The sequence below is a fragment of the Hypomesus nipponensis genome, chromosome 13 (assembly GCF_054491055.1).
Source record: "Hypomesus nipponensis isolate SF chromosome 13, ASM5449105v1, whole genome shotgun sequence".
NCBI lineage: Eukaryota > Metazoa > Chordata > Actinopteri > Osmeriformes > Osmeridae > Hypomesus > Hypomesus nipponensis.
In genome coordinates this window covers 3803652-3826192 of record NC_140373.1, presented here as the reverse complement: position 1 = coordinate 3826192, position 22541 = coordinate 3803652, and the positions used below count along the sequence as shown (strand labels likewise).

At 41.1% G+C, this 22541-nt stretch overlaps 2 protein-coding genes across 2 annotated transcripts; one reads left to right on the top strand and one right to left on the bottom strand.

Annotated features, from left to right (window-relative positions):
• The first annotated feature begins 4738 nt into the window (after positions 1 to 4738).
• dlx4b (distal-less homeobox 4b) lies at positions 4739 to 8933 on the top strand. The gene is made up of 3 exons (XM_084670179.1): positions 4739 to 5275; positions 6344 to 6537; positions 8222 to 8933. Exons 1-3 carry the CDS (start codon positions 4966 to 4968, stop codon positions 8468 to 8470), a joined length of 753 nt encoding a protein of 250 aa, XP_084526305.1. The 5' UTR covers positions 4739 to 4965; the 3' UTR covers positions 8471 to 8933.
• Positions 8934 to 14241: 5308 nt separating this feature from the next.
• On the bottom strand, positions 14242 to 16656 carry dlx3b (distal-less homeobox 3b). Its single transcript, XM_084669963.1, has 3 exons — positions 16134 to 16656; positions 15464 to 15648; positions 14242 to 15191 (listed from the first exon to the last, which is right to left on the bottom strand). Exons 1-3 carry the CDS (start codon positions 16474 to 16476, stop codon positions 14880 to 14882), a joined length of 840 nt encoding a protein of 279 aa, XP_084526089.1. The 5' UTR covers positions 16477 to 16656; the 3' UTR covers positions 14242 to 14879.
• Between the last annotated feature and the right edge of the window lie 5885 nt (positions 16657 to 22541).

Genomic DNA, 22541 nt, shown 5'->3' with positions numbered 1-22541 from the left:
GATGAGTATTTTCTACCCTCAATATGCATGCAAGTCTTGCAGAGAATAAATAAGATTACTCTTAGCCCTATCTGACATACGCACTCAGCATGTGGCCATGCACAAGAATAAGGTAGATAATGAATAAATCAATCAATCAATATGAAAGTAAATTAAAAAATGTTACTGTCAAAATCATAATAACTCTTGAAGCCTAATAAATAATAGCATAGGATTACGCAAGCTAAAGGATCGGAAGTTGAGTGTAAAAGGTCTGAGTGTGTCAATAAAAATCTAATAAGTGGCGGAGCAGGCACATTCTTTTCTTGCCACATTTCTGGCATCAATTATTCCAATGATTCATTTAAATTGGTTTGGGTCTATTAGCTTGGTTTTATTTCTTCAGATACAGGTGTTTGGTGGACGGTTTTGCTGGTAAATCCCAGCAGGAGTGTGACTTTGGTAATACATTTTAAAAAGCATAATAATTACTTGAATAATTACATTCAATGGATAACGGAAACTTTTTGAATTCAAATACCTATAATGAACAGGAAAATTGGATATTGAATGTTCAAAAATGTAAATGTAACACAAAATAGTAAAATATGGAAGGTAACTTCCTAGCCTATGTGCAAATGTTGCACACCCTATTAGTAACATTTACAAAACCTACACAAAAAATTAAAAAAATGACACAGTTTAAGTAGCTAAACAAGTAGGTGTAAACAATATCAAGACTTTGGAAGGTTGTACATTTTGTGGAAAAACAATGAAAGAATGTAAATGAATTACACAATCGTCATTAATCTGAAAATGCAGTCTATTAGTTAAATATTGCATGCTCCAACCCTTGGCATTTTGAGGTCTGTGTTAGACATGTTATAATTAAAAACAATAACAAAGGACAATATTTTTTTTCTAAAGAATTACAATAATAAGAATTTTCAGTTTGGTCAATTTATTAAACAAAATCCAGATCAATAGTGTGTAACCATTTCACAACATTATAAGACTTAATTTTGAAAACTTTTAAGCGGTAAAAACTTTGCGAGGGGGGGGGGAGGAGATACACACATTTTTATCATACACAAATTATATATAAATTACCTTACTAGTTTGCAAAAAGCCCTTAGAGGACACAAGTAACCAAAAGGCCACATTAGAGACAACAAGAACTGGTGGAATGATACCGCAGTGTCCCTCCTTAGAGCTCAATCTCTTCTCCTGTTTGCCTTTCTTCCCCAAGGCCAAAACATAGAAGAGGAACCTTAATCATTGTATTTGCGTTGCATCACAGTATACACAATCCTGTTCATATTCTGATCATCACGCCTTCAAAATCATTTAGAAAATTGGGTAAAAGCCACTTTATAATCATCGATAGACAAAGACTTGGATGGGTTACCTTGTGTTCAGCATCAATTTCAGTATGCAGTCATATATAAAACATGAGTCCTTCTTTTCATACCCTTAGATATAAATAGTAGGCCTAATAGAATAGAGTTTTACTTTGTGAGTAGAGGCCTGATAATGCAGTCTGGCATACCTGCGTCAGCAGTGGACTGTCAGTCAGTCAGGCGCCCTGCCTCACCTCCGCCCTAACAGAGCCATGCTTGTAAAACATGACGTGCCAACGGCCATTATCACAGCCACCGCAGTTGCATGAGAACGTGTTCTTCATTTCTACACGAGGAAGGCTGTCACTCTGCATCAGTGTACAGTGTGATGGACTAAATGGCCCGACGGGCATAGGTTGGGCCACACACCCAAACACATACACAAACACACACGCACACACACACACAGACACACACAGTGATCCATGGTCACACACACCTAGCTAGTAGGTACTCACACACATGCCCATGCGCACCATGTGGGGCGGGAGACGCCAGTGAGTCTGGGCCACGCTCAGGAGTATTGTTATTAACATTTTCCCTTGCGTGTATTAAGTCAGCCACTGTGAGGACCCATCCCAGAGCCATGACTGCAGGGCTCCTCTTTGTTCTTCTCCCATAATGCAGACATAATTACAAGCCTTAAAGAGCCTCTACCTTCTCTCTCTCTCTCCCTCTCTCTCTCTCTCTCTCTCTCTCTCAGTCTCTCTCCTTCCCTCTCTCTCTCCTTCCCTCTCTCTCCTTCTCTCTCTCTCTCTCTCTCTCTCTCTCTCTCTCTCTCTCTCTCTCAATCTCGCCCTCTCTCTCTTTCCTTCTTTTTCTCGATCTGTTTCACACATCTGCCAATCCCACACCCTGGGTCTTACCCTGTTTGGACATGACGTCCTCTTCAGGGCTCAGCCCATTCAGTGACTAAGTGTCTATTGATCCCTTTTCATCAGTCTGACTGTCACTGTTACACACATGTCCATCATGGGTGATGTGCTGTTGATACAACAGTTTGACTGTCCCATGGTTCGATTCAAACTTAAATCAGCAAGCTGGCTCTTTAGCACAGTGTCAAGCTGTGTACTACATGTGATTATTTATGTATTATTCACATATCACACATTTTTCGTCGTAGAAATTGTTGCATATTATTGAATAAATTCTAATATGAAAGTGATTTTTACTTTCACATATTCAGATCCCAACCTTAACACCAAGCTTGTTTTTCATCCAAGCAAATGTTCCCTTTCTGTCATTTACTGTAACTGTGAGAATAATTTGTGGCTTGGTTGTGGCTGGGTGGGTGAAAGCTGTACAGTGCTGCAAGGGTGTAGCAAGGTGGAGGCGGAGGCGGGGCCAGGCCCGGGGCTAGGGCCAGGGCCGGGGCCGGGGCTTGGAGGCTGGTGAAAGCTGGGCTAATGGTCCAGTCAAGGCCAACCTAGCGATGAGTCCTCCTAGCAGCCGGGGTGAGTGGACTCATAGGAAAGCACATGACCAAAATGAATGGATTGTGCACCAACACAAGACTCAATTTTGTTTACAATTTACAATTTCTTTTCAATTTGGCCAGAGTGATCTATGTAATTATGTTGAAGTATGCAAGTCACTGTCAATGTGTGGCAACTGTCCAAGTCTCACTTGAAAATCGAACATATTTACTTGTCACAAAGGTTACAGTATTCTTTTCGCCGATCATAAACTTTCACCTGTAGAATTATCTATTTATTTTCATGAGGGTGGGTGATTGCCTTCGGATGTCTGTAGTTGAACTCATAATGATGCAACCCTCCATCCTGACAAATCATATGAAACATGTTTTTTTATTGTTTGTGAATCTTTAAACATTTGTATCCTTATCTGATGTCTTAGAATTATTTTTTTGAAAATGTTCTAGTGTACATGTCTTGAAAGAAGTATGAAACAAATGTGTCTAATTTAAAGGAAGACTTGATCAAACAAAACGTTCACTCGCTCAAATTAAGACCCGGCCCTCAGCGAAGAACCCTTCCCCTGGCAACACAAACTGTTCTGAGATGCGTCAGACTATCAGACATAGGCCCAATTGGCCCTATAGGCTTTCTGCTAATCATTTATCCGCTAATTTTGCCACCATGCCTTGTGTCCCGTTAATGTGACTTGCGTTTCGATTGAAGCATCTACAATGTAAGACAACAAGGATTCTTATGACAAACGGATAGTCGTATTGATAAAGAGGTTTGCTTGCAATGCGGCTCATCAATCTTTGAGCAGTATAGTATACATGTGAATGAATACAAAGTTATTTTCACTGTAAACTTTAAAAATGCTTAGGTAAGTCTCTTTTTTTCCCGAGTAATACTGGCGCCAATGTGAGAAATACACTGGACACTAGTTCGTTTTGTCCAAGAGCTGTCAAACTGTTCAAAAATGGTTTAGGAACTGTTTTGGCCGGAGGCACAAAATGAATCAAGATCCGAAATGTAGGCTATAGGCCTATTGTCCGTCTGAAATTGTTTCTTAATGGCAATAGGGCCGTATTAGGGTTTTTCTGCTATGTAAAGTTATAGTTATTTTCAAATAGCCAAGTGCGTACAGCATTTTGCAGCCAACTATTTGTTTACATTTTCATGCGTAATTCATTAGGCTAAATATTCTCTATTTCGTAAAAACCTAATAGCATTTTCGAACACAAGTGTTCACAAATGTTCTCAAGTGAACATTAAGTTAGCCAACATAATAAATATTCTCTTAGGCAGGCTACATGCATCTTACGTCGGTTTGAATCAGTTTTGAAATCCAATTGCCACGCATTCAACCGCAATCAGAACCCACAATTGTTCAGCATAACGGCCGCTCAAGAAAAACAAAATCCAAGAGCCTATTTAAGGATCATATTACCAATTACAATAGCCCACATTTTACCGCAGCCTACCTCTGAACTTGCATTTGTGATAATGCCTAATTTCCTTTTTATTGCCAACAATTAAATCCCGCACATCTTTAAACAGGCTACTATTTTTTAAATGCAACAATTGAGTTGGTTGGGGGTTAGACTATTTTTTTCTGTAATATAATTACGTATAACCTATAGGCCTACAATCTAAATATATAGCCTATATAACTTTATCTAGGTTCCATTCAGAATATATGCATTACAAGAATATGCTAAATTTGATATATTCGGTTGCAAATACTTGCAGCCTACTCTTATCAAATCCTTTGATGAACTTGGAGTTGTCAGCGGTCGCTGAAGGACTGCATTAATGAACTTAATCATCCTTTCCCGCAGGCTCGAAAGACAGCCTATGTGCCTCAGACCAATCAGCACGCGCCCTGATGGAAGGCAGTGAGTTTGAGGCGCACTGCTGGATCCACAAGCAAGAGGTGTCTGGACAATATTGAGAGCTTTACCCAAGATGTAGAGAAGGAAGGATTCTTAAATTTCGCATTCAGATTCATTAGCACGAGTCGGATGCAAGATTTCCCCGGTTTGGATTTTTTTTGAGGCGATGTTGTTGACTTGATGCTGGATTCGTTCCAACTTGTACTCGTTATTCAACCTATGTCAATGAATCCCCCTTTGGACCGACGGGTTTATGGACTTCTGTATTAGCTAATTATGTCTATGGGGTTTTTGCCTGACAGTTTGAATTCAGATCCCTCCAAATCGGCGTTTTTAGAGTTTGGGCACGGGCACCCGGCGCACCAGCAGCATTCCCCGGGACTCTCTCACATTTACCCCGTCCATGGCTTGCACGCTGCTGGCCACTCTCAACAGGATAATCCCTTTAGCCCGGCTGCGTCTACCTATGGCCGCTCTCTGGGCTACGCCTACCCCAGCGCAGTGAACACTCATCCCCCGAGTGTTTACATGCCCTACCAGCACAACAACCACAACAGTTTGGGACTCTCAAGATTAGAGGAGACAGGTATGTGTAAAATACTCGGCTATTGGATTTATGTTGTTAATACAATCCCCTTTTCCGTTATGTAAGCAATCTATGAATTGCCAGCACAAGATTAAATGAAAGGAGTTCGCCTACCGTGTACAACTTCCAAATGTTAACACGAGGAACTATAGCTGAACTCCGTGAACTATGATGATAAATGAATAACGTATCATTGTTAAATGAGCCTACAGTATACTTTTCTGTCTTATTGAATTGAGGTCCAATTAGCTGAATTTAGGTCAACATCTTAAAACGTTTGGTGAATGACAGACAACTTCTGATGAGCAATGAATTAACATCGTGAACAAAACTGCAAATGGCAAAACATGTGCTGTAGACTACTAATTATATTCTACAATGAACGCAGATGGTATCATAATTTTTTATTGACCATAACGTTATGGGGTAGGGGTCAATTATGAGCAAGGCCTAGCCTACCTCGGAAAACGTCATTCAGCCTCGTAAACTAATTGTTAGATAACAAGTTTATTTTATTTGATGACAGCCATCGGGTGTAAACTTTCAGACGTTTATAATATAGGCCCAATACAGTTTGACATCAGCATGTATAGGCCTTATTTGCATGGATTTATATATGTATATATACACATACACTCATAGCCTACATTTTAAAGGCCCGAACAGGATTCACACGTTTGTATCATTTCAATTGAACATATGCTATCGGACTAACCTTTATGAGAGATGATTTGTGAACCACAGTTGAATATCCACATGTACTTTATTTGAGCGAACTGTTTTTGCCTCAATTCGAGAATCCAAAGACTATGGGGCCATGGAAGGTTTGAAACACACCCAATCCTAACCCATATCCCAGACAAAAATCCTATTACTCACTCATTATCTGTCAGTGATTTAGGAAGATCAACTACGCTAATACCTGTAAATCTACCCTGTCTTAGGCTCGGTTAAGTGACAACATTGTAGCCTATAAGCTACAATAATTAAATCACTAACCACAAATCAAAATAATTTTGAGACAACTAAACTAACATCTTAACTGATGTTCTCTGCTCCAACCTAAAGATCGTGAGAAGTCTACAATGATCGAGAACGGGGAAATTCGCTTGAATGGCAAAGGAAAGAAAATACGCAAGCCTCGGACCATCTACTCAAGTCTTCAGCTGCAGGCTCTACATCAAAGATTTCAGCAAACCCAGTACCTGGCTTTACCAGAACGTGCGGATTTGGCGGCAAAATTAGGGCTGACCCAAACACAGGTGAGGACCATTATAAAAAAACTGGACACTTGATGTACCCTATTGAAAGCGTGATTTAATCACACAATTGCAGAGATTGAGAAATGGGCTACCTGCAGCCTATTTTTTTTTCTTCGTTCGACTGACTTTTACAATTCACCACAATAACACAGGTTATTTTACAGCAAAAAATAGGCCTATATCTAATAGATCTTAATGTTGCACAATAGTATACTCTACAGTTAAAACAGTGACAAGATCCCAACTGCTACAAAGCAATGGGAGTGTTTTCGTTGTGTCCATTTTAAATCCATCAAGCATAGGCCTAGGCTTTGCAAAAATATTTTGACGAGAGGATTGATCTTCAAACGTTTATTATTGCCGGCAGACGCACAAATGAATAACCTATAGGAGAGATTTGCTCAGTCAATCATTTTCTATAACATTATTCTACCTTATTCTCATATTACCATTGTGAGTTAATCCTTTACTAAGTGTATCTCACGAGCAAACAGCATACCGTTTGATTAACTAGATAACAATGGGAAATACATGTAAACATTATCTTAAGGCCTACGTGTTGTCTTTATAAATTTGTGTCGTGATGTATTTTGACCTAATTATAGAGCTAATCGTATCCAATAGAAAGCTCGAGGAAAAAGGCAAGTCACAATATTGGACGGATGGATATAAACACATGCGCGCGGACGCACACACACACACACACATACTCACAACCATACATGCACACACATACAAGCACACAGTCCTTTGGTATAATCATTCATTTGTGTCAAAAATAATTTTTTGAGTATGAAAAAGGTAATATGGCAACCATTTGGATGTTGGATCTGTAAACATTTTGGAACAGGTGGCAAAGAGCATACTTGGGTTTCTTATGGAATCAGTTATTCAAGTTATCCATGCTGTTTCACCAAATATGTGTTCCCTCTTATATAGTTGAACTGAATATATATCAAAGACAATCTGTATCATATATTTTGTTCTCTCCAACGATAAACAGTCCCGATCGCAGATAATTAAACATTCATATGCACATTGGCACATATCTTGCTAAAATCTTCATAAATCTTAAGACCCTATTCAACCATGTGCATGTTTTTACTTGAGGACATGTGGCGTTTAACGAATATTTTTTATTAACCATTGTAAAACTTAAAATAAGTAATCTTATTCTGAGTCAGCAAAAGTACATCATAAACGCAAATTCATTATGACTTATCAACTTGTTTACAGCTAAATCTCTATGTGCCTTGTATACATCTTTTGTCTCTTATTGTTGATGTCAGACTCATGCATCACTGGCCTCGTAAAATGTTTAAACAATGGCAAAGCAAGAAATGAATATACTGTAGTCTAAGTGTCGCTTATCAATTTTCTCAAGAGTAATTCTCCACAGACCGACAGTTTTATCAGCCGTCGAAAGTAGGGCTCTAAACGGAGAACGAAAAAGGCAGCAAGCCACTTTGACACGAAGCCACGTTCCTTTCAAGTCAAAGCATAATTACTCTATTTTCGATGTAATTTTTTTTTTTCCTCCGTTCTTTTCATTTAAGGCTGCATGGGCCATAACATGCATTTTGTTTATAAGATAATTGTTTTAATAGGATGATGACTTTGATTACACATAGGCATATGTTTGATGCCTGGAAACTCAGTAAAATACAAATTTATTTCCTTTTAGGTGAAAATATGGTTTCAGAATAAGCGTTCGAAATACAAGAAGATTATGAAGCATGGCAGTGGACCGGAAGGAGAACATCTCCACAGCACGTCATCCATCTCGCCCTGCTCACCTGGGATGCCCCAACTGTGGGAGGTGTCAATGGCAAATAAAGGGACCCCTATGCATACCAACAACTACATGAACAATTTTGGGCACTGGTACCCAAATCCCCATCCAGATACAATGTCCAGACCTCAAATGATGTGAGTGGACAATCTTGTCTCTGTGCAAGCAAGTGCTAACTACCGTACAGCCATGGACGAGATGTTAGGCAACTTTACACTCGAATGCATATCATGCAACAAGTTTGAATAGTGTGTTGACGCGTGTTTAAATATGAATTGTGTTCTTATCATTGTATGCAATTTATGTATTTGGACGATGCTATAGGCCCTATGTCCAAAATATTATTTGTCTATTTAGTTAAAACCTAACTTCGTTTATTGGAGAAAGCTACAACATTGAGGCAACAACTTTATGAGTTTACATAAAGTGTGCCATTCTGATAGGTATTGTGTATGTTATGTGTAGTCCGTCGTTTTGGTTACGATGTTATGACCGTGTTGAGCTTTCCACTGCAGGAGTGCCACGACACAATGTTGCCGTATGTCACATAACTGACTCGTGTCTCTGCAAACACGTCAAATAAACACCGGTTTCTTTTGATAGATAATGGGATAGGCTGTAAGAGTGTTCATTAATGAGTTGGTGAATTTCATGTGTCGGCTAACGTCTTTGAATTTGAGCAATGAAAAATTGATGAAGGGAGGATTTACACCACAAATTCCTAATCTGATGTTGCCAAATTAAGGTTTAGCCTATATATGCATACACATTTTCGGTACGCACGCCTCATGTAGAAGCCTACCTGTAATGCTTCAGTTTTAGAGAAAGAAAGCATTGGCCTGCTTAAATACTATAGACTACGGAAACTATAATCGGAAAATACATTCTAAATGCAACAGCACTTGGGTCTGTACGGATGTAGGCCTACATGATGCCCTTGTAGTTTTGGACAGGCCTGTGTGGGAACTAGCCTGTAGTCTACCATGTGTGTTCCCTTGCTGGACATTTAGGGGCATGGTCTGACAATAAAGTATTACTAAAACATCTGGAACTGATAATATGCTTGAAGAAATAAACCCGTTTAATTTCAACATGTTTGTTGAAAATTCGAGAGGTTTAATAGCATCGCTAGTTTTTCAGCCTGCAATTCTGCACAGGTGTTCGAATGTAGCTTACAGGACCAGCTCAATCAAGTTAACGGCTGTGTCTCTTTTGATGTGGAAACTTGTCATGTTTGTCACATTTGTTCTGTAAATCAAACTACGTCTAGTGTCACACGCATGCAAGACACAACTAGAAAACGTGACCATGCCTAAGAGAATCGGAGCGTTCAGTCATTTTTTTCTCAGCATCGTACATTTAAACTTTGGTGTGGGTATAAAAGATCACTTTACAGGTTCGCGTTCTGCAAAGGACGAATCAGTGGATATTTTTCTAACCCCTTCGTTCATGTTTTTTTCTTTCTCTTTTACATTAATGAGACGAATACAGGGCTTGAATGGGATTCTAACGACACAAGTGTAACAGTATTTTCCTTTTTCCTTTCTTCGAGTAAACCCAGGAAGAAATTCAGTTGTCATAATAAACTGATAAATGACTGCATTTTCGATCTCGAAGCTGTACCTGATTAATAGTAGTCTATACTGATTTTTACATTCTGGTGTTCAAAATGTTTAAACACTACTAACAATCTATTTATATTACTGTAAACAGTGCGCCGCTGGAACAAGTTAATGCTAATTCAGTGTGGTGCAAATTGAGTCTGGGTAAACGTTGATTAATGATACCGAATAGGCCTCCTATGTGAACTGAAGAAGAAAACATCCATTTTGTTCGTCCGTGTTTCATGCAGCTCTGTAGTGGCTTGGCAAACATGTATGTTAGTCCATAGCCAATCAATCATTCAACGATTGCAAAGCTTTCATTGAAATGTAGCTATAGTTCAAATATGTTATTGGAAACAGACGGTTATCGATTCCAGTGAACAAGGACAACATCAAGGACCTTAGGGCTGTTTGAAAATATCAATTGACAAAGCTCGTGGGGTCCAGTGACCTGCTCTTGACATCACAGAGCTCACACTGTTTCATAGGTCTCGCGCAACGTAAAGTTTAGCCTATACGTTTCTGTTGTAACCAAGCATGTTAACACCGTGCTAAACACATACTTAGCCTACATTTACTGAGATATCATTATTGGCCATCACATACCACTTGTAGGCTTACATTTATCTTAGTTTTATAACTAACTTTTTAAATAAAAACATAAGATGCTAATTATTTATTAAAAGTAATATTCTTAACTATAATAAGAATACAGATTTTTGATGCTGTACTGCTTACTCTTTACAATGCAGATAGTGCATAGTATATACTGCAGATAAAACTATTAGCTTAAAACCTGGTCTATTTTCCTTTTGATATAACTGTCTCCTCGCAGTCTTGAACATGTCGACAATATGAATCATTAATTGCACCATATTAAGATAGACACACTCCTGCCTCACCTGAAACGTTACCGTATTCTTTAGATGCCTTGGATTAGAAGCAAGAGACAACCCTGGATGCAACGCAAAGCTCTGAACTCCGACGTCTTCACTCTTCCAACTAGACTTCTTGGATAAATGCAACCAATTGTGTCCCATTTTATATTTCCGTGCTCTGTGTTCTTTATACATACCTCCTTTCCCTTCTTCCTCTCTGTGGTGATTATGGGCCTTGTTAACACGCAAGCTCTGGGAAGAAGAGGCAAGTGTTGCTGAATGAAGTGTCGAGGCATCAGCGGAAATTATAGGCAATTTTACATCTCAAGATTAGAATAATGGGTGCTGGAGTTAGACAGACAGAGTAAGGCCCTTTCAAACAGGCCAATTATCAGGCCGGCAGATTCAGTGAAACTGAAAGGCCTGCTCCTGTGACGGACGGGTGAAAGAAGCGGAATGGAGAGTGGGAGATGGGTGATGATATAGATTCAAAGTTTGAATAGATCTGTGCTTTTCAGGGTCTGGATTTTTGGATCGGGGGTGTCTGGTGAAGTTTAATTTCGGGATAGCAATGAGGGACTAAATAGGATGTGATTAGATTGCAGTGGTGGAAGAATGACAAATATACTCTTGGTTGATTATTGGTATTAACTTGAGTGATCTGACATCTTGTGTGTAATTATCTGCATCTTCCTGGTTTGAAAGAATGCAAGATTTGGTTTCATTTTTAAAGGATGGTTGACTCAAGGGCATGATGCACACTTTGGAGGGATTAGCAAATGACATGCTCACACACAAACAGACAAAGAAAGAGATAGAAAGAGACAAAGCGAGGAGTTGAGAGAACCAAGAGGGAGATCTATGATTAAACTAAGGGTTATGACGCTAAAGAGGGCCAAAACAAATACAATTACATTTTAGACATTTAGCAGACACTCTTATCATGAGTGACTTACAGTAAGTACAGGGACATTCCCTTGAGGCAAGTAGGGTGAAGTGCCTTGCCCAAGGACACAATGTCATTTGGCACGCCGGGAATCGAACCAGCAACATTCTGATTAATAGCCCGATTCCCTAACTGCTCAGCCATCTAACTCCCTAAATACATACACACATACAAGGAAAATACATATTGTTTTCAAAGTCAAGCTAAGCCGGCATCAGACCAAATTGTGAGGGTTGACGTGAGGGTTTATCAAATCCCTTTACAGTTCAGCAGTGCATGGCCTAAGCTTCACCACCCACCACAGCCTTGAGGTCATGTGGGGTTCACCAATCCTCAGCTGTCTAGAAAGCCTTTCTCATTTAATTTCATTTATATGTTTACTGTGAAATGGTGGTAGTGAGTGATCCAAATGCATGGAGGAATCAGACTCTGAATGAGAGTTAGACAGCTGCTAGCTGTCTTTCCATTGCTACACTTGCCATCCCAACTACACTTCCCGACCCCTAGTTCACCCCATGGCCCAGAACCCCAGAGACCAACGCTGACACCATTTGTTGACGGTTTACATGCTATGGGAGGAGGAGAGCTTAGAAGTCTTGGCACAATCTTTATTTAGGGTCTTCTAATGTGCTGCCATATCGTATCACATTCAAGTTCAACAGTTCATGCCAACGCGATAAGTTGCGCTTGCTAATGTTAGGAGATTATGGGTATGGGTCTGTATGACCTCCCGCACCACACATGCACCAACCAGGCCCATGGCCAGAACATTTGTCCTCAGTACAAATATATCCCCCGACGACGTATGGGCAGCTAGCAATGAGCAGGCCACACATGGTGAAGCCACCATGGGAAGGTCAAATGTCTATGAGATTTCTTTGTAAGAAGAATGGCCCACTTAGTGCCATGTGAGAGTTTCATGTGGCCACAAAGTAGAGTCGGGCGTGTGTCTGACCGTGATCTTTTAGGACTGTTACAATGCTTCACTGGAAATCACATTTTTAATTTCAGAAAAGTGTAGGCTATTTCTAAAGTGTAAATATCACAAACTTTTGTGATCGTATTTTTAGCGTGATTTTATCTAAATATATGAAAATGATATGACGTTTTGAGGGGTGGAAATGCTAATGCATAAACATAAAAAATAAAATAATTGTATTTACGTCTTTACCTTTGTTGTGATTTAATGCCATCGAACCACAATCATAAATTCAGTTATGATGTGGTCATTTGAATGTCCCTTTAACCAACTGCCAGGAAAAGACACCTTTGTGTTTAAAAAAACAACAACACATAAAACGTGTTGTACACATACAACATTTCTCTCACATGTTGTCATATGGCGATAAATTATGAACACATTGCATATTCACAAGTGCACAGCCTGAGGATGCTCAGTGGGAACTGTGCGCAGTGCGTCCATTTTCTCCGTGCACAATAGCGCTTCTTTACATGCTGCGCAGTAGCGGCGCGTTGCGTTGGTGGTCCATCTGGTTATGTGAACCTATGAATATATCGTACGTTTTTAGCAAGATACTTAATAATATGTTTTTTTTTGTGGCCAGTAAAAGGGCATGCCGTTGTTTCGGTTTATGTGTATCGTAATGAGTCCATGTTCTAACATCATAACTGTCTATTTGGTATGCCATTGGCCTACTCTATATTTTCTGTCAAATTTCTCTTTCCTCAAAATCTCAGTGTTTTAGCTTTTCTCATTAATACGTATTATCATAGATAAATAACATTTTGATTTGAGTTTAACTTCATTCAGAACCTTCCATTTCAATCAAATGTGTTCAATTTAAATAGACATTACTATCAATATAAATAAGTATTTGAGATATGTATTAAGTAAGCCTTTGTAGGACATTCAGCCACTCGGAAAACGTTTTCACTTTGAATTGCTCGCAATTACGACATGTCGATTCTGAGAAATACCTGGTTCAGCTCCTCTAGTGTGTGCGCGTGTGTGTCCATTTGTCAACAGTAAGTGTGTCCCTGCAGGCTACGGCCTTCCCGTTCCTTCTTCCCTGTTATGGAGAAAAACTAATAAAAGTCCAGTGACTCCAAAGTGTCTAGCTGCCTGTAGTCACTGCCTACCTGCATACAACCCCGGATAGTAAAACATGTAAAAGTGGACTGTTGCTGACGGCATGAAGCCTCGTCGAAGTACATTGGATTACTTAACCCTTCCCCTATCCTGTACTTTAGTTTACAGCCCCAGTGTTGTTTTTACAATAAATCCTCGAGTACTGCACTAATCAGAGTGAAACGACCATTCAACAGGAAATTTACGAGACGGCTAGCCCTTTAAACAAATCCTGCTTTTAAATCTTTACCCTCAGTACAGTAACGGTTGGAATATCAAGCCTCTTGAGAAAGCAAGAGAACAAAATAGCCTTCCGTTTAATCAAAGGAATGTTGCTTACTAATAAACATGCTGTTGTATTTCCTTTTGTGAATACGAGGACGAAAGACACAATATTTAGTTGATAACTTTATTCATTTTGACAGAAACGCAATAAAAGTATACTAATTACATGAATATAAAAGGTCTGGAGGCACCACAGTGCAGTATTTCCATTTTAAACTAATATGATCTTAGTGGTTCTGCTTTTATAAACACATATGTACAGCCTTCGACATTTTGTACAAATCTATAAATATGACCTGAGTTTCTGACGCACTTTGCAAATCCTTATCCATGATAGAAATGTTCGCATAATGGATCAGCTGCACAGTTCTGTCATCGGTTTCGGTTGGTAACTTGTAAAACATGATTTGTATTACCTCTTACAAAAGAAAATAAAAGAAGTACAACGGAAGCGATAAATAATTTAAAACCACGCCAGACGTCCTTTAAATACAACAAGTGATTCGACATCCCTTATGTGCTTTTGAATCTGATTTTGAGTTCTGAAATATTTCCGCAGTACAGAGGTTTACCAGCGTTTCAGGGACATGTTACGATGAACATTTAATCCAGCAGAGCCAAGGTTTCCCTTCTGTCAGGCCTAGTACTCCCAGTCATGTCAGTTTATAGCGCGTGCTACTCTTTCGGAGCTCAGAGATGTCAATGGAAGGAGTTGGGCCTGCTGTTCAAACTCTAGGTACAGTCTTTGTTAGTAAACGGCTCCAACGCTTTGCTGTGGAACTGGATGGTGCACTGCCGCCGGGTGCTGTAGGTGGGATCCTTGTTGGTACCAGTGATTGTTATAATCCTCCAGGTAGGGCGGCGATGAACTATGGGTTGCCGGCGGGACCTGAGGCCTGCTGGTAGGGGTACTGTGAGTGTTATTGTCCCACACTGTTGGAGATGGAGGGGAGTTGCAGGCCATCGAGTCACTTGCGTTTGGACTGTGGTCAAGAGGAACCTCGCCATTCTTGTACAGCTTCTTGAATTTGGATCTTCGGTTTTGGAACCAGATCTTGACCTGTAGCAAAAATATTAGAAATTAACAATTTATATAAATATGATTTTAAAATATGATTGCACTAGATCACAAAGAGCCTAAATATGCATTAATGCGTGAATTATTTTAGCCCCCCAACAATAAAAACAAAGTGTAATTTTTTTTAATGTTAGTTTGAATTGTAAATAATTGCAATAATGGAAATTGGATTACAATTTCATATGTGTAAATGCAAAAAATAATCTTCTGGTACAGGCCTTTAGATCAATGAAGGCGGAAAAACGGATGTTTACCTGTGTCTGAGTCAAGCCAAGTTGAGCAGCAAGCTCGGCTCTTTCCGGGAGTGCGAGGTATTGTGCTTTCTGAAAGCGCCTCTGCAACGCGGCGAGCTGGTAGCTGGAATAAATGGTCCTCGGTTTGCGGATCTTTTTCGGCTTCCCATTCACCATACGAACTTCTGGTTCTGGTTCTTCTTTAACTAAAAATAACAAAATAAATAGGATACGTTTTCAATTGAAAAGACCACAAATAACAGCAGTGACAATTATAAGAGGAAATAACAAAACTCATAAAAAAACCAGTTATATAAGCCTAATACCATCACAATGGTTTGGTCAAGCTGTCAATGATAGTTACTTTAGCTTATCAAAATATAGCTGTTTAACAAATACGACTTTAGCTCACCCAACACAATATAAGCACAATATATAGCCTACTATATTCTAAGTATTTGATAGGTCTATGCATGTTAGTGGCAAGATAATTAATACAAAATTGGAAAAAAAAATAGGGTATGGGAACATCCTTAAGTGTTTTACACAAACTTCAGAGACATGTCTTCTAGTGGTGTCTTGTTCAATACCATAACCAAATGAATCCTTTAGGTAAATCTCCCAAACACATTTCATGTTTGGATCTCTTCCACAGAATCAAGATGCAAGCAGGAAAATGATTCAGTCTTACCTGAACCTTGGGGTGAGGCTTGGATGTCTCTGTTATAGTGTCCGTATTGTCTGTAGGCATTTGTGTAGGAGTATTCAGATTTGGTGGGGTATGCACCCGCACCTCCCATTGCATTCAAATTGAATTGATGATGGTAAGAATTCATGGGTTGACCGTAGGCTTGACTTTGGTAATATTCGTGATGGCTATGGGCCGCTTGTCCACTATAGTAGCCCATGTCCGTGACTGAAGACTCGGGGAGAGTTGGCGAGTCTTTGGAGTTAGGATGGCAACTCATAGATCCGGGTAAATCGGTCAAAATGCTCGCAATTTTCTTCTCATAAGTCTGTCCGGCGCTCATCATGGGTCGCAGCCCTCCAGAGAACGCGAGGAAGTCCACCTTAATTCAGTTCTGTTCCTATAGTCAACGAAATTGTGATAAACAGATGCGATGGGTTCTGAAGGCACGTCCGTGGAGTGCTTCTTCCTCACAAACTCTTCCAGTTGCAGTAACTTGGTTGTGGCGTCGCTCTACCTCTGAGAAACTGAGTTATAGAGAACTGGGGTGGATACTACGTTCTCATTGGCTCAAGTAGACACATTTCTCTCCCTCTTTTTTGCCCTCAGGGCGAAATGGTGGCACGAAATGCCAAAGTGCCTCTGCACGCATGCCTTTTGGCGCGCCACGTCTGGTGTTTGGAGACGAGTTATTGTTATTTACCTGTTGACAGCATGTGCTTCAAACTTAAATGCACATCAAAAAAGAATACAATAAAAAAACAAAAATTGGCCTACCCAGAAAAAGTTAACTTTTAAACCAAACCAACCTATTCAGTGCCTGCGCCCTAAACTCGATGCAGACAGAACGGCTACTATGTAGTGTGCTCTTGATAGGATCTTAACTGTTTCTATTCAGTGTAGTCAACCATGCCAGGGCCCAGTGTATTGATATTCAAATATGTTGTCCGACTGTCAGCATTGTGAAAGCGATCAAGATGATAAAGGTATACCCTTATCCATCCATTGATTGCCCTTAGGGAAATTCTTTTGTGTCAGTGTGTGTGTCCGTACGCCCATTGGCGTTGCAACCATGTTTTGATATAAGACTTGAAGATGCCTTATTTTATCAATGTTAACCTGCATGGAACTTTACTATCCAAGTAGAATACTTCCCAAAATCTACCTTCTGACCGTATCAATTCTAATGCAATGAGTGTTCGATCAACGGTCAACACTGCTCCCTTGTGGACACCATTATTCTTGTAGTAAAATGGCTATGTAGACCTATACAAACCCTAACTCAAGCCAATGTGGGTTCATTATTTTATTTTTTTATTACTATTTTATATAAAAATATTTTCGTCATGTCATGGAGGCTAGTGCATGGCATTTTACGCAAAAACGCACCAACAGAATGCGGCTAATACAATCCTAATGTTTCAAGCGTGGGGCTCTACTGCGCCCTACCGGTATGGGGAAGTACTACAAACATCTTCAATGACATCAATGTCAAACGGTATTAGCGTCATCTCAAATAGTAGGTTAGGTTTCAAAATATAATATAATACTAGCCTATGTAAGATAAACATACTGTAGAGTTGGTTGACAATTATATTAACCAAGGTGGGGGGAGGTGGGAGGAAGGAGTGGGCCTATTTGATCCTTATTATATTATTATAGTAGTTTACCTGTAGTAGATGGTTGTCGTCATCTGGTGAACAAGTCTTTATGTTGCAGGGCACCGATGCTTTCCTTCGTCGTGTCGATTGCAGTGCCATTGTTTAGCCGTTAGGTGGCGTACATGGAACACAATTTCAATTTAGCCATTGAAGACTGTTCAACATCGCGTGAAGAATGGCACACACGCACAAATGTAACTACTGTCATTTTGTAATTTGAGTAATATCTCAATACTGTAGTGCACGGACTCCATCTGAATGTGTAAAAGCTTGGAGCATCACAACATAAATCAATGGCTGCCTGGATTGATCACCTCTTGTGAGGAACAATAAAGAAGGAGCCATGTTCCCTCCAGGAGAGTCCCTTACTGCCCCATACCTCTCAAATCCTACTGAGAGCCAGCTGTGGGATTATGAAGCCCCCTGCAGGGATTAAAGGAGATTTTGTCCCACTACTGAGACTGAGCAACAGACGAAGGCTTGTCGGAGTATCAGACCAACCAACACAGCAAAAAAGAAGCTTGGTGATTTCCACAAAACACTGATGATGTGACAATGGTCACATTTATCAAAAAGGTTGTTGGATAGGTCAAAAGGTTATGTCGGTGTTGTATTCCGCCTTCCTCTTACTGACTGTTGTAGTTTATCTTACAATGTACCTATTAGTCTATAGGACTCTCTCCCACCCACCCACGCACACACGCACACACGCACACACGCACACACGCACGCACAGAGAAGATGTTTTGAATGTAATTACTGTGAGACAGGACATGATGCAACACAAACAAACCCTGTTGTCACTTCCTGCGCCCCCGCAATCAGTGATGCCATTTAATTTCCTTTTGAAAACTCCAAGGCTAGGGGTCTTAGATAATCAAGGGCTCCTGGCTCCTTTACTTTGAACTGGTCAGATGGAGTAGGCAGCTTGGGCAGGGAGTCAGAGCATGCTGATGAGAGGGAGATCTGCTAGCTAATTATCTTTCTCCTCTCTCTCTCCCCCTCTCTCTCTTTCTCTCTCCGTCTTCTGAAGAACACTCAGACATCTGTGAAGTGTTTGAAGTGTTAGATATCGTACTTCAAGTCATCTCTTCCTTCTCCAAACTGGCTCTAGTTTCGAGGCATCATTAAGTGTATGTTTAAACTTCCTGCTGGCCCATAGTGGGATTATTCATCCCACTATGAGCATATGGATCAGCCTCAAAGTGGCGGTGTGTGTGGTTTGAAAAGCAGTTTTTTAGGGCCCCAGTACTGTGTTCCTGAGTTAGGGCCCCAGTACTGTGTTCCTGAGTTAGGGCCCCAGTACTGTGTTCCTGAGTTAGGGCCCCAGTACTGTGTTCCTGAGTTAGGGCCCCAGTACTGTGTTCCTGAGTTAGGGCCCCAGTACTGTGTTCCTGAGTTAGGGCCCCAGTACTGTGTTCCTGAGTTAGGGCCCCAGTACTGTGTTCCTGAGTTAGGGCCCCAGTACTGTGTTCCTGAGTTAGGGCCCCAGTACTGTGTTCCTGAGTTAGGGCCCCAGTACTGTGTTCCTGAGTTAGGGCCCCAGTACTGTGTTCCTGAGTTAGGGCCCCAGTACTGTGTTCCTGAGTTAGGGCCCCAGTACTGTGTTCCTGAGTTAGGGCCTTAGTATTGTGTTCCCAAGAGCCCACAGCTGCAGAAGCAGATTAAGAGCTAATGGGAGTCAGATGTGCATAGATGTTAGAGGGGGACTTTAACCCCTCGACACACACACACACACACCTGCATGTGAAGCTGTGGGAACCCCTGTTTCCCCCCCCCCACCCCCCCCCCCCACAGTTCCACCCACCCACCCACCCACTTCTAGAAGTCACCAGAAACAATGGCCCAGTCGTACTGGCCATCTGCTGGACATGTTTGATACGCCTCTAATGACATTCCCCTCTCCGTGGTCAAGCTCAAGAGACAGCTCACTTCCGCTCGCAGTGTCGACTCATGCCCTCATCCAGTCTCCTGCAGTGCAGTGCACTGAAGGCAGGAGTGATCCTGTGGTGTGTGTGTTTGTGTGTGTGGTGTGTGTGGTGTGTGCTGAAGAGAGTGTGTGTGTTTGTGTGTGGTGTGTGCTGAAGAGAGTGTGTGTGTTTGTATGTCTGTGCCAGGTGCATCTCTCCGGGATCACCAGAGTGGTAAAGTCAGTGTCCTACTTCCAGATGCTTTTGACTAGACTTTCCCAATACTTTAAAAGCAAGACAATAAAGAGGCAATATTACAGACTAAACCACTGTGAATTTCAACGGAGGAAGACAAGATCGATGTCTTTCAAATAAATAAATTAAAAAAGAATAAATAAACTCCAAGAATGGACCTTCTCTATACTCATTCGCCAAAAAGATAATCAAAGAAGTGAACACACTGAGAGTGTTTTTACAGCTGTGGGATAAAACAAACTGCCCTCTGGGAATGAGAATGGGGCTCTGACCCAGCACCATCCCCTGCCAATCAACCTTTGTAACAGTGTTCTGGACTAATTGACTCGACTGTGCCAACTCGCTTTGACAGTGCCAGCCAACAAAGTGGGACATTGGTCCCCTGCCAAGGATCCAGCCCTCTTTGTAGGCCAAGTAATGTGTGCTCTGTCTGTGCCCAGGCTGCCACACCAGCATCTTCTCCCTGCAGTTTGGCTGCATTTGCCCCTCTAGTCAGAATAGACCCAGTAGAACCATTTGAGTTAAATGGTTACCTCCCTCCTACTCTCTCTCTCTCTCTCTCACTCTCTCTCTCTCTCTCTCTCTCTCTCTCTCTCTCTCTCTCTCTCTCTCTCTCTCTCTCTCTCTCTCTCTCTCTCTCTCTCTCTGTGTCTCTCTTTCACTCCTCCAGTTATCCACCACTTTAGCCTGAGAGTCCTATTTGAGAGAGTGAGGCCTCTGGTATCCCAGCTGGCTTCAGCCTCACAGGGTCAGAGGATACCAAGCATCCACTTCCTGGCAACTTCAACCCTGTCAACAAGAATGCCCTCTATTCTAGAGCCCCTCTTATCCAAGACTGGATGTGTAAGGCTGGCTAGAAACAGCTGTTGAGGGCCTGATCAAAAGACAGACAGGATTTTCTCTCTCCCCCTCTCTTTGTCCCTGCAAGTACTGAAGTCTCTTCCAGGCTGGGGCCTCTTTCTGAGTGGGACTTGCTCCCAAGTGAGAGCTATGCAAGGAAATGAGAAGACTCAAAGATTTCTTGATCAGTTGGATTAAACTGTGCTCCTTGCCGATGTGTCTGACAAAATGACATTCCTGAGTTTCTCTAAAAGCACTTTTAGAATTGGTAAAGCTATGAATGTTGACATCAACTCCTCGTCATTTACAACCTTTCATCTTTCCCAATTTAATCAAGTTGGAAGACAGCTATTTTTTCAGTCTCAGACCATTTGAGTTTGACAGTTTGTGCTCCCACTGTTTTACAATTGACTGTAACCCCTCACCTCTATAGGCATGCCCTCATTGGTTATTAGAGAATGTGTGAGCGTGTAGTCTTGGTTACGGCAGGTGCTTCAGCCTGGATGGTGGACATGTCCTGTGTGTGAGGGACCAGGAAGCCCCACCCTGATCCACACTTTGTTTAGGGCTCAGCTTAAAACACAAAGGGGTCACATGACACGCTGCCCTACTCTCTGCTATCGCCATGGCACCCACGTGGTCGGTGGATCCTTCAGCAGTGTTTCCCCATACATTTACGTATTTGTGGCATGCAACTCTTGATTCGCTCAGCCCCTTCTTGACCCGCTCACGTTCTCTCTTTCTCTCATTGTTTCCCGGGATGTTGCAATCTGAATTTTATTGAATTGACTCCAAATAACTCCCAAATCAAATTTGCCTCAAATTTGTATTCAACTTAATATTGAAATGTTTACCCTAAAAATGTATGTCAGATAAGAAACTAACTTTATAAATCTGAGTGTTATTGACAAAAGAACAAAATTGATTATAGTTTTTACCGAATACCCGACAGTACCTGTCATTGAAAGTCAGCCATGCGTTTGTGTTCAAGAACTCAGACAGAACGACTGTGCCTGTAAGAAAAAGTACAGCACATTTTTGTGTAAGATCTTTGACATCCACCGTGTTAATTGCTGTGCTTGTTAACATTGTAGAGAGCTGTCATTTCTCCAGGCATGTCCTAGCAGGGAGCATTCTGGGAGTTCCCAGTATCATTCCATCCCCTGCTCCACCTCACTTTAAAAACCAAACCCAACCTTACACATACACAGGCAACCTTCCCTGTGTCAGGAAATTCGAGCTATGTCAAGCGATAGTTCCTCTGTCAGGAAGCCTGCCTAATCCACTCTACAATTCAGCTGTAAGTTCTTGCTTTGGCTGCAGGGAGTTAAACAAAGTGAGTGACCCTGTCCCTCCTCTCTTGCCCAGTCTTGTACTGTCCCTGGAACCCCCAGGGGAATTCTTGACATGATGAAAGCCTGCTCATTGACAAGAAATAGTTCCATATATTCTCAATACTCAATACTCAATTTCAGAAAGCTATGCGAAAATAGGCTGATGAGCTCCCAGTGTGTTGAGCTCAATAACAACATACTTCTTCATTTTTCCGTTACTTGTTGTAGGAGTCTTGGTCGATTTCAAAGCAGCGTGCTGTAGTTATGTGTGCTATGGCAGAACTCACAGTGTGCAGTAGTTATGTGTGCTATAGCAGAACTCACAGTGTGCAGTAGTTATGTGTGCTATAGCAGAACTCACAGTGTGCAGTAGTTAGGTGTGTTATAGCAGAACTCGCAGTGTGCAGTAGT